General features: G+C 42.1%; 1 protein-coding gene across 2 annotated transcripts in view; it reads left to right on the forward strand.

Moving 5' to 3' along the window:
- MICALL1 (MICAL like 1) overlaps positions 1 to 21344 on the forward strand; it is a 44724-nt gene that overhangs the window by 20849 nt on the left and 2531 nt on the right. For both annotated transcript variants that reach the window (XM_042468654.1, XM_042468655.1), the window contains exons 5-15: positions 261 to 397; positions 2953 to 3503; positions 6793 to 6856; positions 7442 to 7833; positions 8212 to 8684; positions 10741 to 10875; positions 11804 to 11930; positions 13236 to 13326; positions 16506 to 16579; positions 19672 to 19786; positions 20150 to 20196. In XM_042468654.1, coding sequence (XP_042324588.1) covers positions 261 to 397; positions 2953 to 3503; positions 6793 to 6856; positions 7442 to 7833; positions 8212 to 8684; positions 10741 to 10875; positions 11804 to 11930; positions 13236 to 13326; positions 16506 to 16579; positions 19672 to 19786; positions 20150 to 20196 — 2206 coding nt within the window. The remainder of the gene's footprint in view (positions 1 to 260; positions 398 to 2952; positions 3504 to 6792; positions 6857 to 7441; positions 7834 to 8211; positions 8685 to 10740; positions 10876 to 11803; positions 11931 to 13235; positions 13327 to 16505; positions 16580 to 19671; positions 19787 to 20149; positions 20197 to 21344) is intronic.

Below are 21344 nucleotides of genomic sequence, written 5' to 3' on the forward strand. Positions count from 1 at the left end.
TGTCTGGAGAGCACAAGGCTGGAGAAAGCTATACCAAATAGAAGTCTGTTAAGACTTATAATACAAGTGGATGATATATAGTCTTCCAGATTGCACTGGACAGCATGTCCTATCAGCCTTAGTTGCAGAGCAAATGGTGAAATGATAGGAGCTTCAGTTCAACAGCTTCTGGAAGTTGACTGTCTTCCACCTGTAGCTGAGGGATAGTTCTTTGTTCCAAGAAATGGAGGCATCCTCATTAGAACTTCTTTTTACTTCAGGATGATGTTGCTGAAGGTCTGGCAGAACAGTCCCAACGAACTACCCTTAGCAGTACGTGTGCAGCTTGCCAACAACATGTTCACTTGGTCCAGCGCTATCTGGCTGATGGAAAACTCTATCACCGTCAGTGCTTCAGGTAAGCTCTTCCAATCCAAGTCCATTGAAAACAAACACTGTCACCTCTTATCCTACAAGTCTGTTCTTCTTTTACTAAGAATGCTTAATGTTGCCAAGGCCACTTGGAGCATCTCATTTTCTGAATGATGAACTCAGAACGCTTTCATATTTTGTTTTGTTATTGTGAGGCCTGACGCCCTGGTTTTTAAAGAGGAAAAATAATGAGGTGGAGGGAAGCGTCATCAGTCTTCTGTATTTAAAAAGAGTCCATCATCTGTACACTCAAGAAGGCCTATGATGGCTTTTCCTGGCTAGTGACTGTCTTTTATGTGCTTCTCTATTTTATAGAATTATTGCTCAGGCTAGCTTTTTTTCTTGTTAGTACTAACAAGAGGCGGATTGAGGCGGGATTACAACAAAATCATATACATCATACAGATCAAACGTTAAAATTTCCATAAAAATAGCCCTCCTATGACACAATAATACAGGACAACTCTCTAAGGATAGCAGAGAAAAACAATAGGAAAGTTGCCACCTCTCCTTCTGCCTTGTTTAGAATAAGCTAGCAGGATCTTGGGAGATGACCAGTTTTCTGATGCTGCTACCTGTCTTCTTTCCCTCTGTTGCCAGAGAATACATATTCTGTTGGCAACTTCTCAGCATGTTTATATAATTTTGAAGGACAAAATTTAACCTAATAAGAGTGAATACCGGCAGCTAGCTGTGTGTGTGAGAGAGTGTGTCAGCGGGAAATTGGCTGCAGGTTTCTTGTCAGTTTGGGAAGAATGTGAGATGCTTTGGAACGTATATAGATAAGCAAAATGACTGTGCACTGATTCTCAAGAAGTGCAGGTACTCAAGAAGAGGGAACAGCAATAGATTTTGGAAAGAAGACAAACCATGCAGGGTACATCAGCCAGACCAGGTAGGATAGAAGGGACACCTGCTTTACCTCAACTCTCAATTTCAGTTGGATAAGAACTAATATACATATCAGTTGCGATTCATTTTGATTGGTCAGCAAATAAATTGAGTGGGCATAAGGATAGGCTAAAAGAGGGTGAATGCTTTTTAGCATTCCTCCAGCATGGAAGCTCGTTGTCTGTGATAAACTAAGAACTGATAACTGCCTGATATATGGGCCAAAAATGTTGATTTATACAGGTACTGGGAAGGATAGATATACTTAAGTAATTATGAATGCTGTTAAGATATAATAACTCTTTTATTCCTGCATGTAGAGAGATCTTGTAGCACCTTTGAAACTAATTGAAAGAAAAAATTTGGCAGCATGAGTTTTTGTAGACTTAAGTTGAATGATGCATTAACATGCAGTATAAACAAATGTCCTCAAGCTGTGCACCCAGATATTGCTATGTCAGTGTTTTTCTCTAAAGGGAATGGAAATGTTTTATGTCTATGAATAGTTATAATAAATAGCTTAATAATACCAAAAGAGACTGCTTATTTTCCCTATAAATAAACTGAAATTCCCAAACAGCTGGCCCTCCGCATCCATGTATTCTTTGTCCACAGATTCAACCATCCATGGCTTGACAATATTTTAAAAATATATAAATTTCAAAAAGCAAACCTTGATTTTGCCATTTTACTACACCATTCAATATAATGGGATTTGAGCATCCGTGGATTTTGGTATCCACGGGGGGTCCTGGAACCAAACCATAATGGATAACAAGGGTCCACTGTATTTGAAAATGCACAAGTGGAGTGTTAATGGCCATCTTTATGTGACGCCATCTTTATGTGACACTATCCATACGGGGTGCATGTACATGACGCAAGCACAGTGGTACATCCGCACCTCCGGGCGCCACGCTTGCATCCTGAATGCATTGCCGTGCGCCAGTGGCACACTGATGACGGTGGCCCCACGTGCCAAGAAGAACTTGGTTTTTTTGGGTCCTTTTTGATGTGGAGGGATGCCGCGATGTTTGAGTTTTGTGGCGTCCTTCTGAAGGAAAACTGGGCGCCTCCAGACCACACCTTTGAGGCGGTCTGGAGAGCCCCAATGATACCCTGTATGGTTTAACTAACCTTGTGAATTTGGCACTTAGGAGACCAGACATTGATAATGGCACCCCAGGCATAATTCAGAATTAGCTGGCAAGTGGCAAGGGCCCTCAACCCCTCAGTCTAAGGCAGTGGTTCCCAACCATCCTAATGCTGTGACCCTTTAATACAGTTCCTCATGTTGTGGTGACCCCCAACCATGAAATTATTTCCGTTGCTACTTCATAACTGTAATTAAATAGGTGTTTTCTGATGGTCTTAGGCGACCCCTGTGAAAGGGTTATTCGACCCCCAAAGGGGTCCCAACCCACAGGCTGGGAACCACTGGTCTAAGGGATAGGGGCGGGGAGCCACACCTGTTTCCCTCCCTCTATCTCTCTTTGAGATACATGTAGGGTTGCTTTTTCAGTTTACAAATGGGAGAAGGAGGCCAAGAAATTGAAGTTTAGTGACTGAATTTTGTTCTTTTGAGTATTTTGGTGATTGCTAGGCCACGACTCTTTATAACCTTCTAGTAACATGCTCTCTTTCTGACAGATGTAAGGAATGCTCCAGCACACTCCTTCCTGGATCCTATAAGCCTGGACCTGAATTGGGCACATTTGTATGTACCCAGCATCGTGGCAAGCTAGGCCTGAATGGGAGGGCTGAACGGAGGCCAAGTCCAGATCATCAGCATATAAAGGAAAGCAGAGAGACTGGGGTAGTGACTGCTGGGATGGAGGAAGAAAATGGAGTATTAGAGACTCACCCATCAGCTGTAGAAGCGAAAAGCGAAGGGACAAGATCATTTGACAGAACGGAGGCAGAGATTGAGATGCCTCTTGCTCAGCCAAAGAATGAAATGCTCGCCTCTACTCCTGACTCTGAGCCTTCCTCCCAAATGCCTTCCAAGCCCCCTGTGCCAGCCAAGCCCCCCATGTTCATCCAGGATAAAGCTAAGCTCAGGGAGGCTCGGCCTACTCCTGCCCCCCGGAAGAGCATGGACACCACAGCCCCATCGCCACCAAATTCCCATCCTGTTCCAAGGCCCAGAGCCAACATCCAGACTGAGAGCTCCAGTGAGCCAGGATCTGAGCTGGTCAATGGTAAGCAAACGTGAGTACGGTCAGGAGATCAGAAAATGGATCTTGTTTAAGCCAATTCATGATACTAAAGTAAAATGAGGTGTGTGTGAATTGTAGGCACAAACAGACATCTTGGGCATCTAAAGGCATATTACTGTGCAGCCCTCTGGGAAATCTTTCTCTCCTGAAAAGCATACCTATGTGCTAGGATAAACCAATTGTCCACCGAGCCCTGTATTGTCTACTGTGATTGGCAATAGGATTGGCCACCAGAGCAGTCCTCGGACAGTGCTGGCTCTTTGGCTTAGTAATGGAGATGAGCACTGCCCCCTACAGTTGGCTACGACTAGACATTCATGTCAAGGGACTACCTTTACCTTTACCTTTAGTCCAAAAAAGTAACTTTTCCAAGCTGGATGTCATTCACAGCCCTGTTCCTTGTTTCTTTCAATTAGAAACTGACTGAAATTCTCTTTGTAGTGTAGACATAGATCAAAAACATAAAATAAACATAAAATAAAAGGTAACAGTAAAAGAACAATAAACATAAGATAAAACCAACATTACTATACTCAACTATAAGTCGACCTCATGTATAAGTCGAGGTCAGGTTTTGGGGCCAAAACTTTGCCATGACCCATGGATGAGTTGAGGGAAAAACTTGGAGGCTCCTTCAGTGTGTGTATGCGTGCATGCAGCAAGAGGGACTCTCATTGAAGCTGTTTCTTTCAACATTGGTTTCAGCCTTCAGCCAGACAGCATAGTAAATGGGCTGGAGAGGTTCTCTGTTTGTTTAAAAGCAATTAATCACTCAGGACTCTTTCTGCTTGGCGCAAGAGAAAAAGAAACTATCTTTCCACTGCATGGGGAAATCTGAAAGAGCTGCCATTCCATTCCATTCACATTACCATTCTGACCTGTAAATAAGTCAACCTGGGATTTTGGGGTTAAATTTTGGGAATAAATTTTTAGCCTTGTAGATGTATATACAGTAGCAATAAAAGCTTACCTATAACACAAAATAAAACCAGCCAGGAAAAAAAAAACAGATCTAAAACTACATTTCCCCATCATCCCAGTCAAAATAGCTAGTGGTCAGAGATTGAGGAATATGTCACTCATCAACACTTGGGAATCCAAGAAATGGAGGGGGAAATCCTGATCTTAAAATACTAGAGCAGTTCCAAATACAAAATTAAAAACCTAGTATTGAAAAGAGCCTCTAGGGAGAGTGTCACATGGCACCACAGAAAAAGTCCCTTTCCCTCTTGCTACTGATCTTGCCCATTCTTTAATTCAGGGATGGGGGGGCTTAAGGTCCTGGACATGAATCTGTTCCTTAAGGCTTCCCCAGATTGCCATGTCTCATCTTTATGGCATCATTGTCTTGGTAGCTTCCCAGCCTTTGTACATTCCCCATTCTGAAAGGTTAAAATTCTTCTCTTGGGGGCTTTGTTCCTGGCAATACTAAATTTAAGGTAAAATATGGTAGAGTTTTTGGTCACACCCTTTTGCCACTGAAAAGCAGCTTCTAAGAACTTCTCTGAAATTGAAAATGGCTTCTGAACTGATAGAGGACCTCCATCCTTGATTTAACTGGTGATGCTTGAGAGATCTGGGAGCATCTTCTGCATATAAAGTATTTGTTCTGTTGGGAAACTCTGGCCTCTCTGCTATTTGCACTGTAGATGCATTGCAGAAAAAAGGAAACACTAAGAAAAGCAAATACTGCCCTTCCCAGAGCACAGTCTGAACAGAAAAACATGGCATATAGAGGTCATCATGTAAATTTGGGTATTGAATATCACAGTGACTGCAGCAAGTCAATAACAAAGAACTGTGGGTTTCAGTGTCTGTTTAGAAGAGAATAATTTATATCAAGTTTGAGGGATTTGTGGCTATTTTAATTTTGTTGGGATTCTGGCCAGGGGTAAGGGATGATGGGGACAGTAGTTCATCAACACATGGAGGGGCAAGGTTTCCAAGCTCTGATTTAAATGTATTGCAGGGAAGTAATGCAATTGTTATTGGCAGCTACTACCCATTTCTACTACTTTCAAAAGTTACTTTTAAAAGGGCATTTTTAGACATATTTTGTCAGGAATTTACATGTTTCTGCCATTGCCTTGTCTTAAAGGGTTTTTTCTCTCTCTCAAGAAAGTACAGTAATTGAAATTGTTGGAAAAGTAACCAGCAGCAGAATGAGAAACTTAACGAGTTACTTTTTAAACATTACATCATACAAGAGCAATGGGTTACATGTCAAACATTATGATGAATAACAGAAACAAAATACTTTTAAAAGGTGAATTTCAAAACCTCTGCTTCAGTGGTATAGGGAAAGAGGCAGAATCTTGGAGTCTCTCCTTTTTTCATTATTTGCACTCAGAATGTGTTTTATCTTCCTTTCCCACAGTAAATATCAATCATATGAAAATTTTCTCTCTTGATTTGGCTGTCATTGTCTCCTGCAGTTGGGGCCAGCTTCTTGTGGAAAGCTGTTGAGAAACTTTCTTGTGAAGCAATTACAGGGCTAGGTTTGCATCTCTTTATTTGGCTGAGGCAGAGTTCACTTTGCCCCCACTGTATTCACAGGCAACTCTCAAAGTGTTCCATTGTCAGGATTATATGTCTACTCCCATTTTACAATTCTGTGTCAAGATAATCTCAGTTCTGTACCAACAGGGAATGCAGCCTTATAAATCAATCCACTGAAGTTACTAGTCTTACAAACTGTTAGGGTCTTAACAGGGGAATTAAAATGGCCTTCTTCCAAGTAGACTGGAGGAGGGACTAAGCTGTCTTTTCCCTGTTTGACAGCCTACTGTGTTTTCATGCTGGTCCTTCCTTCACAGCTGGCATACAGAGTTTAGAAAAGGTTATTTTTTTTAAAAAAAACTAAAACTGCTGGAGTCCCACAGTCACCATGGTCACAGTCATCATCTCTAACATATGAGATTTTTGGTTGCCCATGTCTACTACGTGAGTTGTTAAACAGAAGGAATGGCTTCTTGAATGGATGGGTGGCAGAAAAGGCATGGAAATAAAGGATGAGTGTATCTTGGGCTTGGACCAGAGAATTGTAATCAGAGTATAAAAATAAGGAGCTGTGTTGGTTCTGCTCCCAGCAGTAGACATCCTCCCTCATAATTTAACACACTACTTTCAGAAGACATTGTGCAAATATATGGTCAGGTTTTATAAGGACTAGCCATTTTCTTTGTAAAATAAATTTTCAGCATTATAATGAATTTGGAACTATTTTCTAGAAGATGTTACACACCTGTTGTTTTCTTCAATTTCTGGTTAGGTAGGCCATCTGACCCCTGCCCTCCAGTTCCGAAGCCCAGAGGCAGGCCAGCATCCTCAGACCGGTATGTTCTTTTGCTTGAAAATCACATTGAGATAGAGAAACCAATACTGAAATGTAAAGTCTAATAAATCTCCGACCACAGTACTTCCCCACCTTGTGGAACACATGTGAAAATATTAGCAATAAGTGTGCATGTGTGTGTGTGTCTGAGTGTAAATGTAATAGAGATTACCTCAGGAAACATATTCGGGATAGCCATGTTGGCCATGAGACAAAATAGAACAATAAAAGTGATACTTTTATTGGCCAACCAATATGCACATCTGAGACAAAATGTTGACCTGTGACTCTAACATCATCACTTTTCTTCTACTGTATGATTTTTAATATCTTTGTCTGATGAAGAAGCCAGTGAAGCTTTGAAAGCTTGCAGGATGTATTTTGTGCAGGATGGCTTCTGTGCTCAGTATCCATTTCTGATGCTTATGTAGCAGAATCACAAAGTACACGTGACCTGGACATAAGGGAACATCTGATATTCATTGAGCAGTGAACATTGGATCACCTCATTACTCAAAAAGACAGCTCCATTTTTCCTCCCTACATCTATCTTTATACAATGTCTATTTCTCCACCTTCCAACTAGAACTGGTGAGTCACCAAAGCCAAAAGACCCTCCATGGATTGCATTGGTCCAAGGGGAGCCCAAGAAGAAGCCTGCTCCTCCCCCACCAGGTGGTAGCAAGGAGAGTCCACCTAGGGCTTCAGAAGAGGATGAAGGTGTTGAAGAGGAAGAAAAAACACAAGGGAGAGAAAGCCAGCCCACTATAAGGGAGCCAAAGCCCTATAACCCCTTTGAGGAGGAGGAGGAGGAAGAGGAGAAGGAATCTGTCACACCACAGAATGCTCCAAAGCCAGAGCAGACTGACACTGAAGCCACCACGAAGGTTCTTCACCCCTGGTATGGCATCACCCCTACCAGCAGTCCCAAGACAAAGAAGCGTCCAGCACCAAGGGCTCCCAATGCATCCCCACTTGGTGAGTCTGTATTCTGTCTTCAAATGGGAAACAAATTACCCCTCCATGATATCTATCCAACATACAAGTTAATCCATCTCCTTCATATAACATTGTTCCCTGGTAACCCTGTACTTTTGATGCCTTTAGAAGCAGAAGAGTGCAATTAAACTGGGTCATCTTGGCCTACATTTGAAGGATCAAGGAGCTGAGAGATATTTACTGGTAATGATTTCTCTCAGTAATTTGTAGTAATTTTCTCTGTCAACATTCCTTTTTCTTGCATATGCACCCTGCTTAAAGCATGCTGTGATTTAGATGGCACAGAGCAGTTTTCAAGTGGTTCTGCAGATGAGTGTGTGTCATCCCATCCTCTCAAGTATTTCACTTGTTTTGCAGCTCACCATTCCATCTCCCGACTCTCCAGATCAGAGCCATCTTCTTCCACCCCATCGCCTGCCCTCAGCCTAGAGAGCATCACATCTGAGTGTTCAGCCAAGGCCTCTGAAAACTTGGAGGAGACCTCTGTGCCCAAGAGCTCATCTGAGCCCATGGTTCACGCTCCAGCTGTTTCCAGTGATCCCTGCTTGGATCCTCCACTTGCCAGCATCTCTAGCGAGGGTCCTGCAGCTCTGCCCAGTTATTCTGCTGTTTCCTCATCATCATCCAGTGAGTTGGCTGATTCTGGGCATGAGCTACCTGGGGGAAATTTACAGTCCACCAAAAGCTGCTCAGCTGGGAACTTGAAAATCAGCTCTGGGCAAGTCTCACCCAAGCCTCTGGTTGGTGCCACCCCCACACCTATCCTCTTGATGTCGGATCTGAACAGTGGGGGTGCCAGGAGCTCTACTTCACCCAAAGCACAGCCAAAGGTAAGTTGAAGTGCTTCAAAAACCTAAATGGAATTCGGTGACCCTGGCCATGTCTGTAGATCAGGGTGGGAAATCCTAGGTCTTCCAGCTGCTTTGGTGACCAGTTCCCAGAAGTTCGGGTAATAAGGGACTGTGGGAGTTGAAGCCCAAACCTTCTGGAATGCCAAGAGTTTTTCACTCCTGCTATGCATCTTTCAAGTGATTACTTCTCAATCCTGCACTGGTCTTCCGTGTTGAAACTGGGTGTAGTTTTAAGCCTCCCCAAGAGTTTGATGCAGAACATTGGCATATATTACTGCTTTAGCATAAACTTTATTAATGGTAAATGTTGAAGCAGATGGTACACAGAAGGGAAAAATTCAATCCCTTTCACTAATGGTGTCCAGAATCCTCTCATAGCCAATGGTAGAATTGGGCCTCTAAACAACTAATTCTATCCAGACTATTCCCCAACTGGCGAGCAAATTCTCCATAGCCGAAGCCCTTAGACTGGGGTGCACTCCACAAAAGGCAAGACTGACAGAAGATGGACTCCCAAGGGTTATACAATATGCCCTTGTCATACACTGCGCTGCTGCAAGCACAAATTCCATTATTTGTATTGGGGTTCAAGCATACACGCAATTTCTTTTACGTGGGGGGGGGGTCTGGAACAGATCCCTCACGTAAAAGAAGGGCACACTGTATAGAGGAGAAACAAACAAAATCAAAGTGCACAAGTGTGACTCTTATCCCCCACAATGGCTATGAGAACTATGCAAGCAAGTTAAAAATAAAAATTTGATAATAAGTTAGTAATAGAGGAAAATTCACTCACCCAGTCCATTTCCAACCTTTGTATCTTTTCCCAGGCTCAAACTGCCATGCTGATGCAAAAAGTATCAAACAGTGTCAGTAATACAAATTAATTTGGTTTAACATATCTGTTTAACAAATCTGTTAATTTGTTTATGCTTGGCCATAAAGTTAATAACTAAAATAAAAATGGATTCAATTACAAGGGATTCCACCTAAAGATTAGGAAGAACTACTTTACTGTAAGAACTGTTTTGACAGTTGAATAACTGCTCCGGACTGCAGAGTGAACTGTACTTCTTTGGAAGACTTTAAACAGAGATTGGGTGGACTCTTTCAGAAACATTGTAGCGTAGTTATACTGTATATTCCTACATGTCAGGGATTGGACTAAATAGCTCTTGCAGCCCCTTCCTAAGGGTATGTGATATTATAAAACCCATCTATCTGGTGGCAGAGGCCCAACTCCTTACAACAGGTCTGTCAAGTACTTCTTGGTCCTCTTGACTTTGGCTTAAATCAGCCCCGGCAACATGTGTACCAACAAATGTGTATATTCAAGTATCTTGACACGAAGCTTTAACCAGTTAGGGCTTTACTGCCTCAGTTGTTCAGGATTCATGATAAAATGTTTGGCCTGTTCTCCATTTCCCTTTAGCTATACTCACTGATTACATTAGTGATTATACACTACCTACAAAATCAAAGTGCACAAGTGCTTTTGGGGGTAATTGGGAATAATACACTCCCAACAGGAACAATTGCTATGCAATGTGGTACAGGATTTCAGATCCTTGAGCCAAGCCTGGTCAAAGACTCTTTGCTACCTGAGGTAAGGACAAAGTGGTGCCTCTTCATGTTGCACACACACCACCTTCCAATCTAAGAAAATCCACCAAAAGTGCAAGTTATTTTCAGGCTTATTTCTGGCTTCTCATCAGCCACTTTTGAGTGTATGTGTGTGTGTCCTGGGGTGTATGCAAAGGTAAAAATTATCTCCTGTACCCTCTGCAGTTGCCCATCCCTAATCTTGCCCAATATTGTCAACACTGACTGGCAACAGCCCTCCTGTTTTCAAATGTGTTGCTTTTCTGACTTGTTGAGATGCTGCAGATTGATCCAGTTACTTTCTGCACATAAAGCACACACTTGATACTGACCTGTGGCCCTCACCCACACCCTGGGCATTCAGGCAGAGTGATAACACACTTAATGCTTAAGGCGGGCCTTTTGATGTTCTGTCTTGTGTGTTTATCCACAGTCATCCTGTAAAGAGAATCCCTTCAACCGGAAGCCATCACCTGTTGCCTCCCCATCCATTAAGAAAAACCCAAAGGGACCCAAGCCTGCAAGGCCTCCTGCTCCAGGACATGGCTTTCCATTAATCAAACGGAAGGTAAATGGCAAGAAAGTAGAAAGACTGCACTGCTTGCTCTGATGCTTTAATTCCCAGGGTGTCCCCACCCCCAACAGTAGTGGAATGAGGAAAGTAGAGGCCTAAGTGGTGCCATGAAGGAGCAATTGATATTTAGAGGTGGGGATAGTAGCTTCTTTCAAAAATTTGCACCAAAGTAAAAAGTGCTGGTCAGGGATATGAACTGTGGTCCTGGAACCTTACTTTAAGATCATCTCCACCCAAATTCTCTTCATGTAGCTATTTCCTGATTAATTTAGGCGCAAAACAGATGGTGGGTAAGGGGTTGTTTAATGCTGCCCCAATCCAGTGTTTTTCTGGGCCAAAAAGAAGCAGAAAAATGCCGCTTCTTTTTGGCCCGGAAAAAGGACATCCTTGCTGTGGCGGCAGCACTCCTTTTGGTATGTAGTGTGTGAGTGCCGTGCCAAAGGAGTGCCGCAACATTGTTCTTTGAATGTTCAAGTGAGTGGTGTGACGCCAGCATTGGGGCGGCATTGGGGTGTGCGTCCAAATGTCCCCCCCCCATGCTGCCCCGATGACGGTGCTTACTGTTGGTCTGTACAGCCTCTTACTTCATGCCATACTCAAAGCTGTGTAAATTTTAGGATTCCAATCTCCCAATCATGAATTTGTATGCTTAAAAATAACAACTTTTCATTTTAAAAGAAAAGTTGTTATCCCTCATGATTGTGTAAGCATGTTCTCAAAGGCTCAGGAGGTGCTTGCAGGAGGCAGGGAGTCCAAATTGTGACATTTCATCCTATTCCTGGCCTTTGTTCACATATTTTCTGTAATGTTATCTCCCTCTCCCCCCTCCCCACTCTGGAGTCCACAAAAATATGACTGGCTTGTTTTGTTTTTTTTAAAGGAAAGAAAAGAAAGCATGGCTCTGTGTTCCTCTTTCTTGTAGGTTCAGTCAGACCAGTATGTCCCAGTGGAGGATATCTATGGTGAGATGGACAGTATTGAGCAACAGCTGGATGAGTTGGAGCACCAAGGAGTTGAACTCGAAAGAAAACTCCGCAGCATGGAGAATGGTAGGATGAGTGATGCCACTCTTGAGGGGAAAGGGGGAAAAGTCAGGAAGAGTCCTGAGATACAAGACAGGGTTGATTAAATTGCCAAGTATGCCAGCTTTTCCTTCTGACTTACCACTGTGGGATCGTTAACCTGGTCTTGAGTAGCTGTTGTCTGGCAACATATTTCCATATTGTATCTTGTGTATGTGCAGCTTTTTAAAAGTTTCAATATTTTCAATGATTTAAGAAAAATAATTATTTTTAAATTATAATTATAGATAATAACACTATCAGTGTTTATTTCAATGCACATTATTGTATGGAAACATGGAGGCTGAGGACCAGTATTTGGTGAGAGAAGCAGAAAACAGTTTGAGGGCAAGGTATTGAAAGGAGAGTAGGTGGAGAATCTCAGGAGCAATAGATGTAAGGCTGCTGTGAAGGAAGGGGGTATGCAAGATAGGACAGCCTGGCTTCTTGGCATGTAAGAGAAGGGTAAAAGTAAAGAAGGAAGGATTTGCTCTTCAATTGCTCCCTCTTAGCTCCTTCTGCAAGTGGGAGTAGCTCAAGAAACTTGGGTCTTCTGTCATCAGTTTATTGTCAGGAACTTTGGCTTGATTCTCTCCAGACAAGCCAGAGTCATAAACTTGGGAGTGTTTTGTGCTTATACCTCTGGCTTGTTGTGAGGAAGAGAAGCTGAAATACCAGATTTGCACATCATAATAAACAAACCACAGGCTTAGGCTTGTACTTTCATTCACAGTAAGTCAGAATTTTCTGAATGAGGCCATTGTGAAATTTATTTGATTGATATTCAGGGTAAAGGACTTATTATGATGCCTGTTTTTAGTGAGGAGGAGAGTGAACTGGAACATGATGAGGGGCTGGTTGAAGGAGGATAAAACAGGATATCAGTTTTAACTGACAATTTCAGCCCCTGGGTGAGCTGGAGAGTGAGGATCTCAAGCTAACATGCTGCTTGCTGAGGTAATGTATCTCCATTAAAAACAAAGGCAAAGAGGAAGGTTGAATGTTGGCAGCTTGAAAAGGAGGAGACAGGGTTTTTTTTACAAAAAATCCCCCAGCCGGCATTTTGCAGCAGGTGGGATGGAATCCATATAGAGACATTGTTAATTGAAGAAACACTCTTCTTGTTGGACCTCTGCTTAAAAAATAGCATCTCTGGGTCTTGGGTGCTTGAAGGAAGCATTGAGCATGAGTCAGAGATCCTCTGTCTGCATCTGCCTTCTGCTTTTGGCAGGTGAAGGAAAGTGACTCCTTTACTTATTGTTTCTGAGCCTCTGCTCTCCATTTGACTGGCAGATGTACCAGAAGATGGTTTGCTGGTAGACTGGTTTAAACTCATTCATGAGAAGCACATGCTGGTACGACGGGAGTCTGAGCTCATCTACATGTGAGTATGGCTTAGCTCCAAACTATTTGATGAATCTGCCAGAACCTAAGATCCTTGAGAGAAGGCTTTCTCTTGGTCCCACCACCATTGCAGACTCACTTGGTGAGGATGTGAGAGAGAGCCTCCCAACCTCTGGAATGCCCTTCCAAGGGAAGTTAGGCTGGCCTCCTCCCTGCCTTCCTTTCATTGGCAAGCTAAGACATATTCAATATATAATCATGCCAGAGTGATTTTTACAGACTATGTGTGTTTTAGCTATGCCTTTCAACTTTTGTATATTTTAATGTACTGTAATTTTGTACTGTTTTAGATTATCTTGACAGTTTTAAATTTTACTGTACAGTCGTTGCTCTGGATTTTGGGGGATCCTTTCTGGACCACCCCCCCCCCCCCCCCCCCCGGAAATATTCAAGTCCCATTGTCCCCAATGGCGGCGCTGGCCAAGGAAAGGCCATGTGGCTGGGAAAATGGTGCTGCTGGCTGCCACAAGATTGCACTGGCCAAGGAAAGGCCACATGGCTGAGTCAAGGCCGTGTCAGTTGAAAGAAGGTATTGCCTTGGCCGGGACGGCCTTCCTCTGGCAGGCACAAGCTTTCCTTGGCCAGAGCAAGGCTGCAATGGCTCGGAAAATGGCTGCAACAGCTGGATGAAGGCTGTGCTAATTGAAGCAAGGCCACGCTAGCTGAGGTAAAGCCGGAAGAAGGTCATGCCAGCCATAAGGTGAGGGAGGGAAGGGAGGGAGGGAGCTGCGGGCTTGTCAATTGCAAGTAATCGAAACCGCAAATGGCAAGTCCACAGATACGGAGGGACAACTGTATTTTTTTTAATGTTTTTATCTGTGAGCCACCTTGGGCCCTTTCTGGGAGACAGGAAGCATACAAATATAATAAATGAATAATACAACAAGCTGAGTTTGGCTGCTGTTCCAAAGACATTTACTGGGGAGTTGATCTAGACTACTGCAAGACTTACATGGATTCAATATGCTGTGGACTGTACTGTTAGTGGGGTAGTCTCTGGTAAGTGGAAATCTTAGGACAGGGAACAAAGGCAAACTGTCCAGTGAAACTGAAGAAGTGAGATGTACCTCTGTGCATTTGATAGAATATTAGAATAATTATGTCCCATGTTATAGCCCCAACAGACATACAAAAGGTGTCCATACAGGGCTAAACATTACCTGGTGTCTATATGGGAACCAGGGCTATTAAAGCAGCATTTTCTGCCCTTATATTTATCTTTTTGTGGTGCTATCTAAGGCAGTAACTCCCACTGGTATCATCTGGGAGTTGGGTTGAACAGTTGTATTTAACTTAGTCTATGATTCCAGTACCCTTTCTTTGTTGGTAGTTGGCCACTGTTCATTGGAATCAAGGAGAAAAATCAATGAAATGTACCCTCTCTGTGTAGGCCTAACCCTGATTCCTGAAGACCAGTCTGAATGAGCAAAAACATAGGAAGAGCTGTGCTGGGTCCAACTGAAGGCCTATCTGGGAAGCCCACAAGAAGGGCTTAGATGCAATACTGCTTAAAGTGGACTTTATGGCCTGAAAATTGCTCAGATTGAATTTTGGCAAGTCTACAGCAGCAGGGAATTCCACAATGGCAGTAGGGGAGCATGTGTGTGGGCAGCTGTAAAAGTGGCTCTCTTCATATGGAATGGAAATACCATTTCCATACAGGAGTGTGGCAAAAGGCACATTTTTGTTACTGCTGAAATCACCATATCTTAAGTAGTAGAAATCCTAGCCATGAACCACTGAACTGGGAAAAGTGAGGAAGGTTTCCATTTCTCAAAGGAAAGGTGTTTTCCCTTCTTTTAAATCGTCTCCCAAAATTTGGATGGCATACAATAGATCTGTGAAGCCCTGTAGCCATAATCTTCTTCAGAGTTCCCAGCTGGAAATGGCTGTGGTTCCCCTGTGACACATAGTAATCTCATTCAGTCATGATATCCTCTTTTACTGGAAAGGACTGAAACAAAATTCAGTGTGCTGCTGGATTTCGAAGGCATCCAGGATTCAAACCGATTCTTCAAAAGGAATATTATCGTACTAAGTATTTCCCTGCCACTGCATTCCTGGTTTATAACTAGATTGAGAGGATTGTAACCACCTTAAGAGACCTTCTCAGCCCTTAAAGTGGATAATAATAATTGGGCACAGGAGCAGGAGAATGATGCATTCATAACCATAATGGTGAAGGGTCTGGAAACCATGTCCTATGAGGAACGACTTAGGGAGCTGGGGATGTTTAGCCTAGAGAAGAGAGGGTTAAGAGATGATATGATAGCCCTCTTTAAATATTTGAAGGGATGTCATATTGAGGAGGGAGCAAGCTTGTTTTCTGCTGCTCCAGAAAACAGGACCCGGTACAATGGATGCAAGCTACAGGAAAAGAGATTCCACCTCAACATTAGGAGGAACTTCCTGACAGTAAGGCTGTTAGACGGTGGAACACACTTCCTCAGAGTGTGGTGGAGTCTCCTTTAGAGGTCTTTAAGCAGAGGCTGGATGGCCATCGGGGATGCTTTAAGAGTTTCTGCATAGCAGGGGGTTGGATTGAATGGCTCTTGTGGTCTCTTCCAACTCTACAATTCTATGATTCTATAATCTGTTTATGAGCTTCCCAGAAGCATCTGTTTAGCTGCTATAAATAAATAAATAATAATAATAAATTATTTCTATCCTGCTTTTTGCCAGGCAATCAAAGCGGCGTACAACAAGTTAAAATACATCCATATATATATATATATATATGCATGCCCCCCCTTAAAACAAGATTAAACAGTGTAAGATTAAAAACTACGGTACATATTAAAAACCAACTAATCCAAATAAAATCATCATGGAAAGAGTTCACTAGATAGATGGGAAGTCTTATTCATGGCCGAGTATTTATTCTGGGAAGGCCTGCCGGAAGAGATCCATCTTAATGGCTTTTTTGAAGCTCTCTAGATTGGTAATTTGACGGATCTCGTCCGGCAGGCCATTCCATAAGTTGGGAGCGGCTGCAGAAAATGTCCTCTGGGGGATCGCTATGGAAGCAAATAGAATGCTGGGCTGGATAGATGTACTGTATGGTCTGATCCAGCACAAATTATCTTAAAAGTCTTGTTAAAGGATTCAGACACAGACAGTTACTTGAAAGTGAATAATGCTCAGCTTCCTTCCTTTTAGCTTTAAGCAACAGAACTTGGAGCAGCGTCAGGCTGATGTGGAGTATGAGCTGCGGTGCCTTCTCAATAAACCTGGTAAATTTCTTTTGTTGTGCTCTTGTTTGGCCGTGTGTGTGTTACAAAACTTGGAAAGTATTCAAATAACTTTAATGACTGCCTGGGGATACAGACAATCATAATCCAGTACAGGAGGCTCCTGAGTTGTGGAGAGATAAATTATATTGAGATTGCTTTTTGTGGCTATTATTGTTTTTTCCAATGCATCCTAACTGCCAGCAGAGAGCACTGTTCAATAAATAGACTTTTTCTACAGTATTTCTGTTACCAGCCTATCCACGCATTACTGTATAAGGCATTTCCTGACCTAGTTAGTAAGAGTCCAACAAGAGGGATGCTCCCAGAATAGGCTGAAAATGTGAATGATGCATAGAAAAGTAGAGAACTTAAATCAATCAGTGTGCAAAACTATGTTGTGTTGAGCCACAATGGATCTTTTGTCAGGAGAGAATTTTGAATATAATGATCAATCCCAGACAAGGAAGTCAGGGAAACTGGAACATAGGAATCAGCTTCATACTGAGTCAGGCGGTTAGTCTGCCCAGTCTAGTACTCTTTTTTACAGTCTACTTTGATGGGCCTTACCATTCCTCAGAGTTTGGAAAAAGTTTATTTTTCCAGAGGGTGGAGGTAGGGGTGGACTACAGCTCCCAGAATCCCCTAACTATCATCGTCAGTACCTTTTCCAAGTTGTGGCCATGCTGCTTGAGATCCTTTTAATTGGAGATAACGTTGCTGTTAATTGCTGTCGTTGATTTCAACTTATGGTAACACTATCAGTGATAGATCTTCAAGTCAGCCTATCATCAGTAGCCCTGCTCAGGTCTTGTAGATTCAGTGAGGTGGCTTCCTTGATTGGGTTTGTCCATCTGTAATGTGGTCTTCCTTTTTTCCTATTGTCTTCTACTTCACTGGGCATTATTGTTTTTTCTAGTGAGTCATATCTTCTCATGATATGGCCAATGTACAACAGCCTCATTTAAATCATCTTGGCTTATAAGGACTGTTCAGATTTGATTTGTTCTAGACCTCATTTATTTGTCTTTTTAGCAGTCCATAGTATCTGCAGAACTCTTCTCCAGCACCACATTTCAAATGCGTTGATTTTCTTCCTACCAGCTTTCTTCCTTGTATAGCTTTCACAGCCCTACATAGAAATAGGAAATATCTTGATATGGACAATCCTAACTTTCGTATTCAATAATACAGCTTTACACTTCAGAATCTTTTCTAGTTCCTTCATAGCTGCCCTTCCAAGTCCTAGTCTTATGATTTCTTGACTGCAGTCTCCATTCTGTTTAATAGCTGAGCCAAAGTATGGAAAATCTTGTACTATTTCCATCGCTTCATCATCTACTTTAAAGTTATTTAAATTACCTGTGATCATTATTTTTGTTTTCTTAATGTTCAGCTGTAAACCCACCTTTGCACTTGCTTCCTTGACTTTCTTCTGTAATCATTCCAAGTCATTGCCATTTTTTGCTAGTAGTATGGTGTTATCTGCATATCTTAAATTGTTGATGTTCCTTCCTGCAATTTTCTTACCTCCTTCCTCTAAATCAAATCTTACTTTACATATGATACATTCAGCTTACAAGTTAAACAGATATGGAGATAAATGCAGCCTTCCCTGACCCTCTTGTCAATTGGAAAGCATTCCATTTCTCCATATTCTGTCCTGATGGTGGCCTCTTGTCCTGTGTACAGGATAATCAAATGCTGTGCCTCATCCATTTCTTTCAGAGTGATTTATAATTTTTGATTATTACACAATCAAAAGCTTTGCTATAATTTATAAAGCACTGGCTGATTTTCTTTTGAAATTCTTTAATGCGCTCTGTTATCCAGTGTTCCCTATATGATCCCTAGCGCTTCCTTTACTGAACCCAGCTTTGACATTTGTCATTTCTTACTCCATATATGGTAAAAGTCTTTGTTGTAGAATTTGGAGTATCACTTTGCTTGCACTGGAAATTAATACAGTAGTCCTGTGGTTATTGCTACTACTTGCAGTTGTCCTCTTCTGTATTGCCGTAGCTTGAGTGCCTTCCAACCTAGGAGTTTCATCTTCTAGCACCATGTCTTGCTTCATTTTGGATTGTTTCATCATAGGGTTTTCATGGTAAAAAACATTCAAAAGAGGTTTACTGTCCCTTCTTCTTCACAGTAGTAACAAACATTTGCTATGATACCACTGCCATTGTCTCTGAGAGACCATTTGCCAGTGTCACTCCTCACTTTTTCTGCTGCTCAGAAGCTGTTTGGTACATTTAGTCTGTCTCCTCAGCAAAAGCCTGTCTAACATGGGTCTAACAGACCCTACTAGTAGCACTGCTGCTGTCAGCTTAGCCTCTTGCCCCACAGGAGTATGCAGTCCCACCACCACAGAAAGACAATGCCATGAATGGGGGAGATAGCATATTCTTGTCCTATGTGTTTTGCCACTTGCTGAGAGGCTGTCTTTTATATCTTTATTAGGCCATCTTTTATATCTGACAAATGAGAATAGAAAGACAAAGCAAATTATTCCGAGCAATTTGTGTATTAAAAGAAGACCTTTTTTATATGGAAAATGTTCTCCTCTTTATTCTGACCAGATGATCAAGTATGTTTTCAGCTGTTAAGGAGCTGCTTAGTAGTAGAGTTTACTTGTAGAAGGTATCTTTTTTATTTCAATAGCTTTCTTTAGCTTTGATGCTTCCTTCTTTTCAAAGTAAAAAAGTGGTGGCAGCGCTTAAGCCCATCAGATGTGGCTCACCCCTGGACTCGATCTCACACTTGCAATGTCCGCTGATCATCTTCATCCCACACTTTGATGGCTTGATTGGGTCACAATCGTGGGTCCCCTTTATTGGAGGCTGACAGACTTATCTACCTGTAATGACCCCAGGCAGATCTTATCCCTGCAGCAAACAGCCACCATCAGGAGCAGTCGTGTTTGGTGGCTATCGCACCAGCTGTACCACCGGAAGCCAAAGGAAGAACATTTTTTAGAGTGAGATGGGTGTCATATGGATCCACCTCAGATAAAATTTCACTGAGTCGGAGTTTGGCCATTGTACTGAATGAAGTTCTTTTTGTCACTGTGTTATTCTCTTACTGTTGGACAGAGAAAGACTGGACGGATGATGACCGGGTGAGGGAGAAGGTGCTGATGCAAGAGCTTGTGACCATTATTGAACAACGGAATGCAATTGTCAACTGTTTGGATGAAGACCGGCAAAGGTAGCTTGAAGGAAAGGCCAGGGAAATAGGCTGCTGCTAAATAGGCTGCTACTAAATAATAGGGGTTGGGATGACCATGCTGGCTCTAAACCTTCAAAACACAAATGTACAATGCAGTTCTTATCATGAAACCATATTCAGGCAAAACATGGAGCTTTGCCTGTGGGAACCAATGCTGATAGTTTGAGCAAGTTTGGATAGTTTGCGTTGTGGTTTGGGAGAATATGTGGCCAGGTTCCTAAGCAAGAATTGGAGCCAGATGGTACTCAGAGAAGAGTAATGCTTCTTGCCTGCATAACTGTTTTAAGCCATGGCTGTTCTCCCTAAGGTGAATCTCACTGTAGCTTTCTCTTGTTTTGTCAGGGAGGAAGAGGAGGATAAAATGTTGGAAGCAATGATTAAAAAGAAAGGTAAGTGAGGACTAAGTTCCAAGAATTAAGCAGCCACAGAGTCTCAACTGTCTCCCACATAATTACTTGTTGACATCGATTCTCAAGTTATCAACCAGATTGTCTGTAGCTAACCATACTAAAAACTTAATACAATCTCAATTCTATCCTGAGAAAACCTCATTTATATATATTTTTATAAATGATAGAAACTGAAATGTATATATTGTGTTGTTTTCCATATTTTTCCAATCAGTCAAGTGGTATTCTACCTGCATATTCAGTTGAAATAGAAATGGGGAAGTATAGGAAAATATTGGCGGGACAGAACAGATATCCAAGGATTCTTTGCTTCCTCTCCAAATGAGTTTCAGCCACATGTGTTACAGGTACACTTCCATTATTGAGGAATATCCCCCAGCAGAGGCGAACACATAGTTACTATCCCTGCCCAAAGACGGCATTCGTTGTGTTAGCTGGATGCAACAGAATCTCCTTTAACAGTTATCTCAATGATGAAGGAAACCCAGTATTCTCCTCAAAAGTGACTGTGATTGAAGGAAGGAGAAAGTCAGAGGCACTGTGCCAAAGAATTCAAATCCCACCCCCAGCAGTTGCCTGGGGGCAAATGGAGGCTAAATCTTCCCTTCTCTTCTCCTCTAAAGCAACCACTTCAGAAGAATGAAATGTCAAAAAGCTTTTCATGGCTACACTGTTAATTTTGTTAATTTATTTGGATTTTAGCAGCTATAGGGTAGTGGAAGAAACAGTACAAGATACTAAATCCTCGCCTTCCCTGAAACATTAGCAATCCAAGAAGCAGAGAAAGGGGGAAAATTCAGGAGTCTTGTGGAACCTTTAAGAATAATTTATTTTAGCAGGCGCATCTGTGGATTACAATCCAATACCCAGATGTACTGATGGAATACAGTACAGTATTCTGGCCCTCAGGTATCTATATTTCTGTAACTTATTTCACGGTACTCTGGTATATGGATAATTTATCCCACTTCCACAACTATACCTGTGGCTTGAATATTTTAATCTATTAGTGGATTTGAGGAACTGCCTTTGCAGTCCATGATAGCTCGTGCTGAAATAAATTGGTTAATCTTAAAGGTGTCACAAGACTCCTTTCTTCTGCCATCACTTTAATACTGAAAACTCTT

The sequence above is a fragment of the Sceloporus undulatus genome, chromosome 5 (assembly GCF_019175285.1).
Source record: "Sceloporus undulatus isolate JIND9_A2432 ecotype Alabama chromosome 5, SceUnd_v1.1, whole genome shotgun sequence".
NCBI classification, from domain to species: Eukaryota; Metazoa; Chordata; class Lepidosauria; order Squamata; family Phrynosomatidae; genus Sceloporus; species Sceloporus undulatus.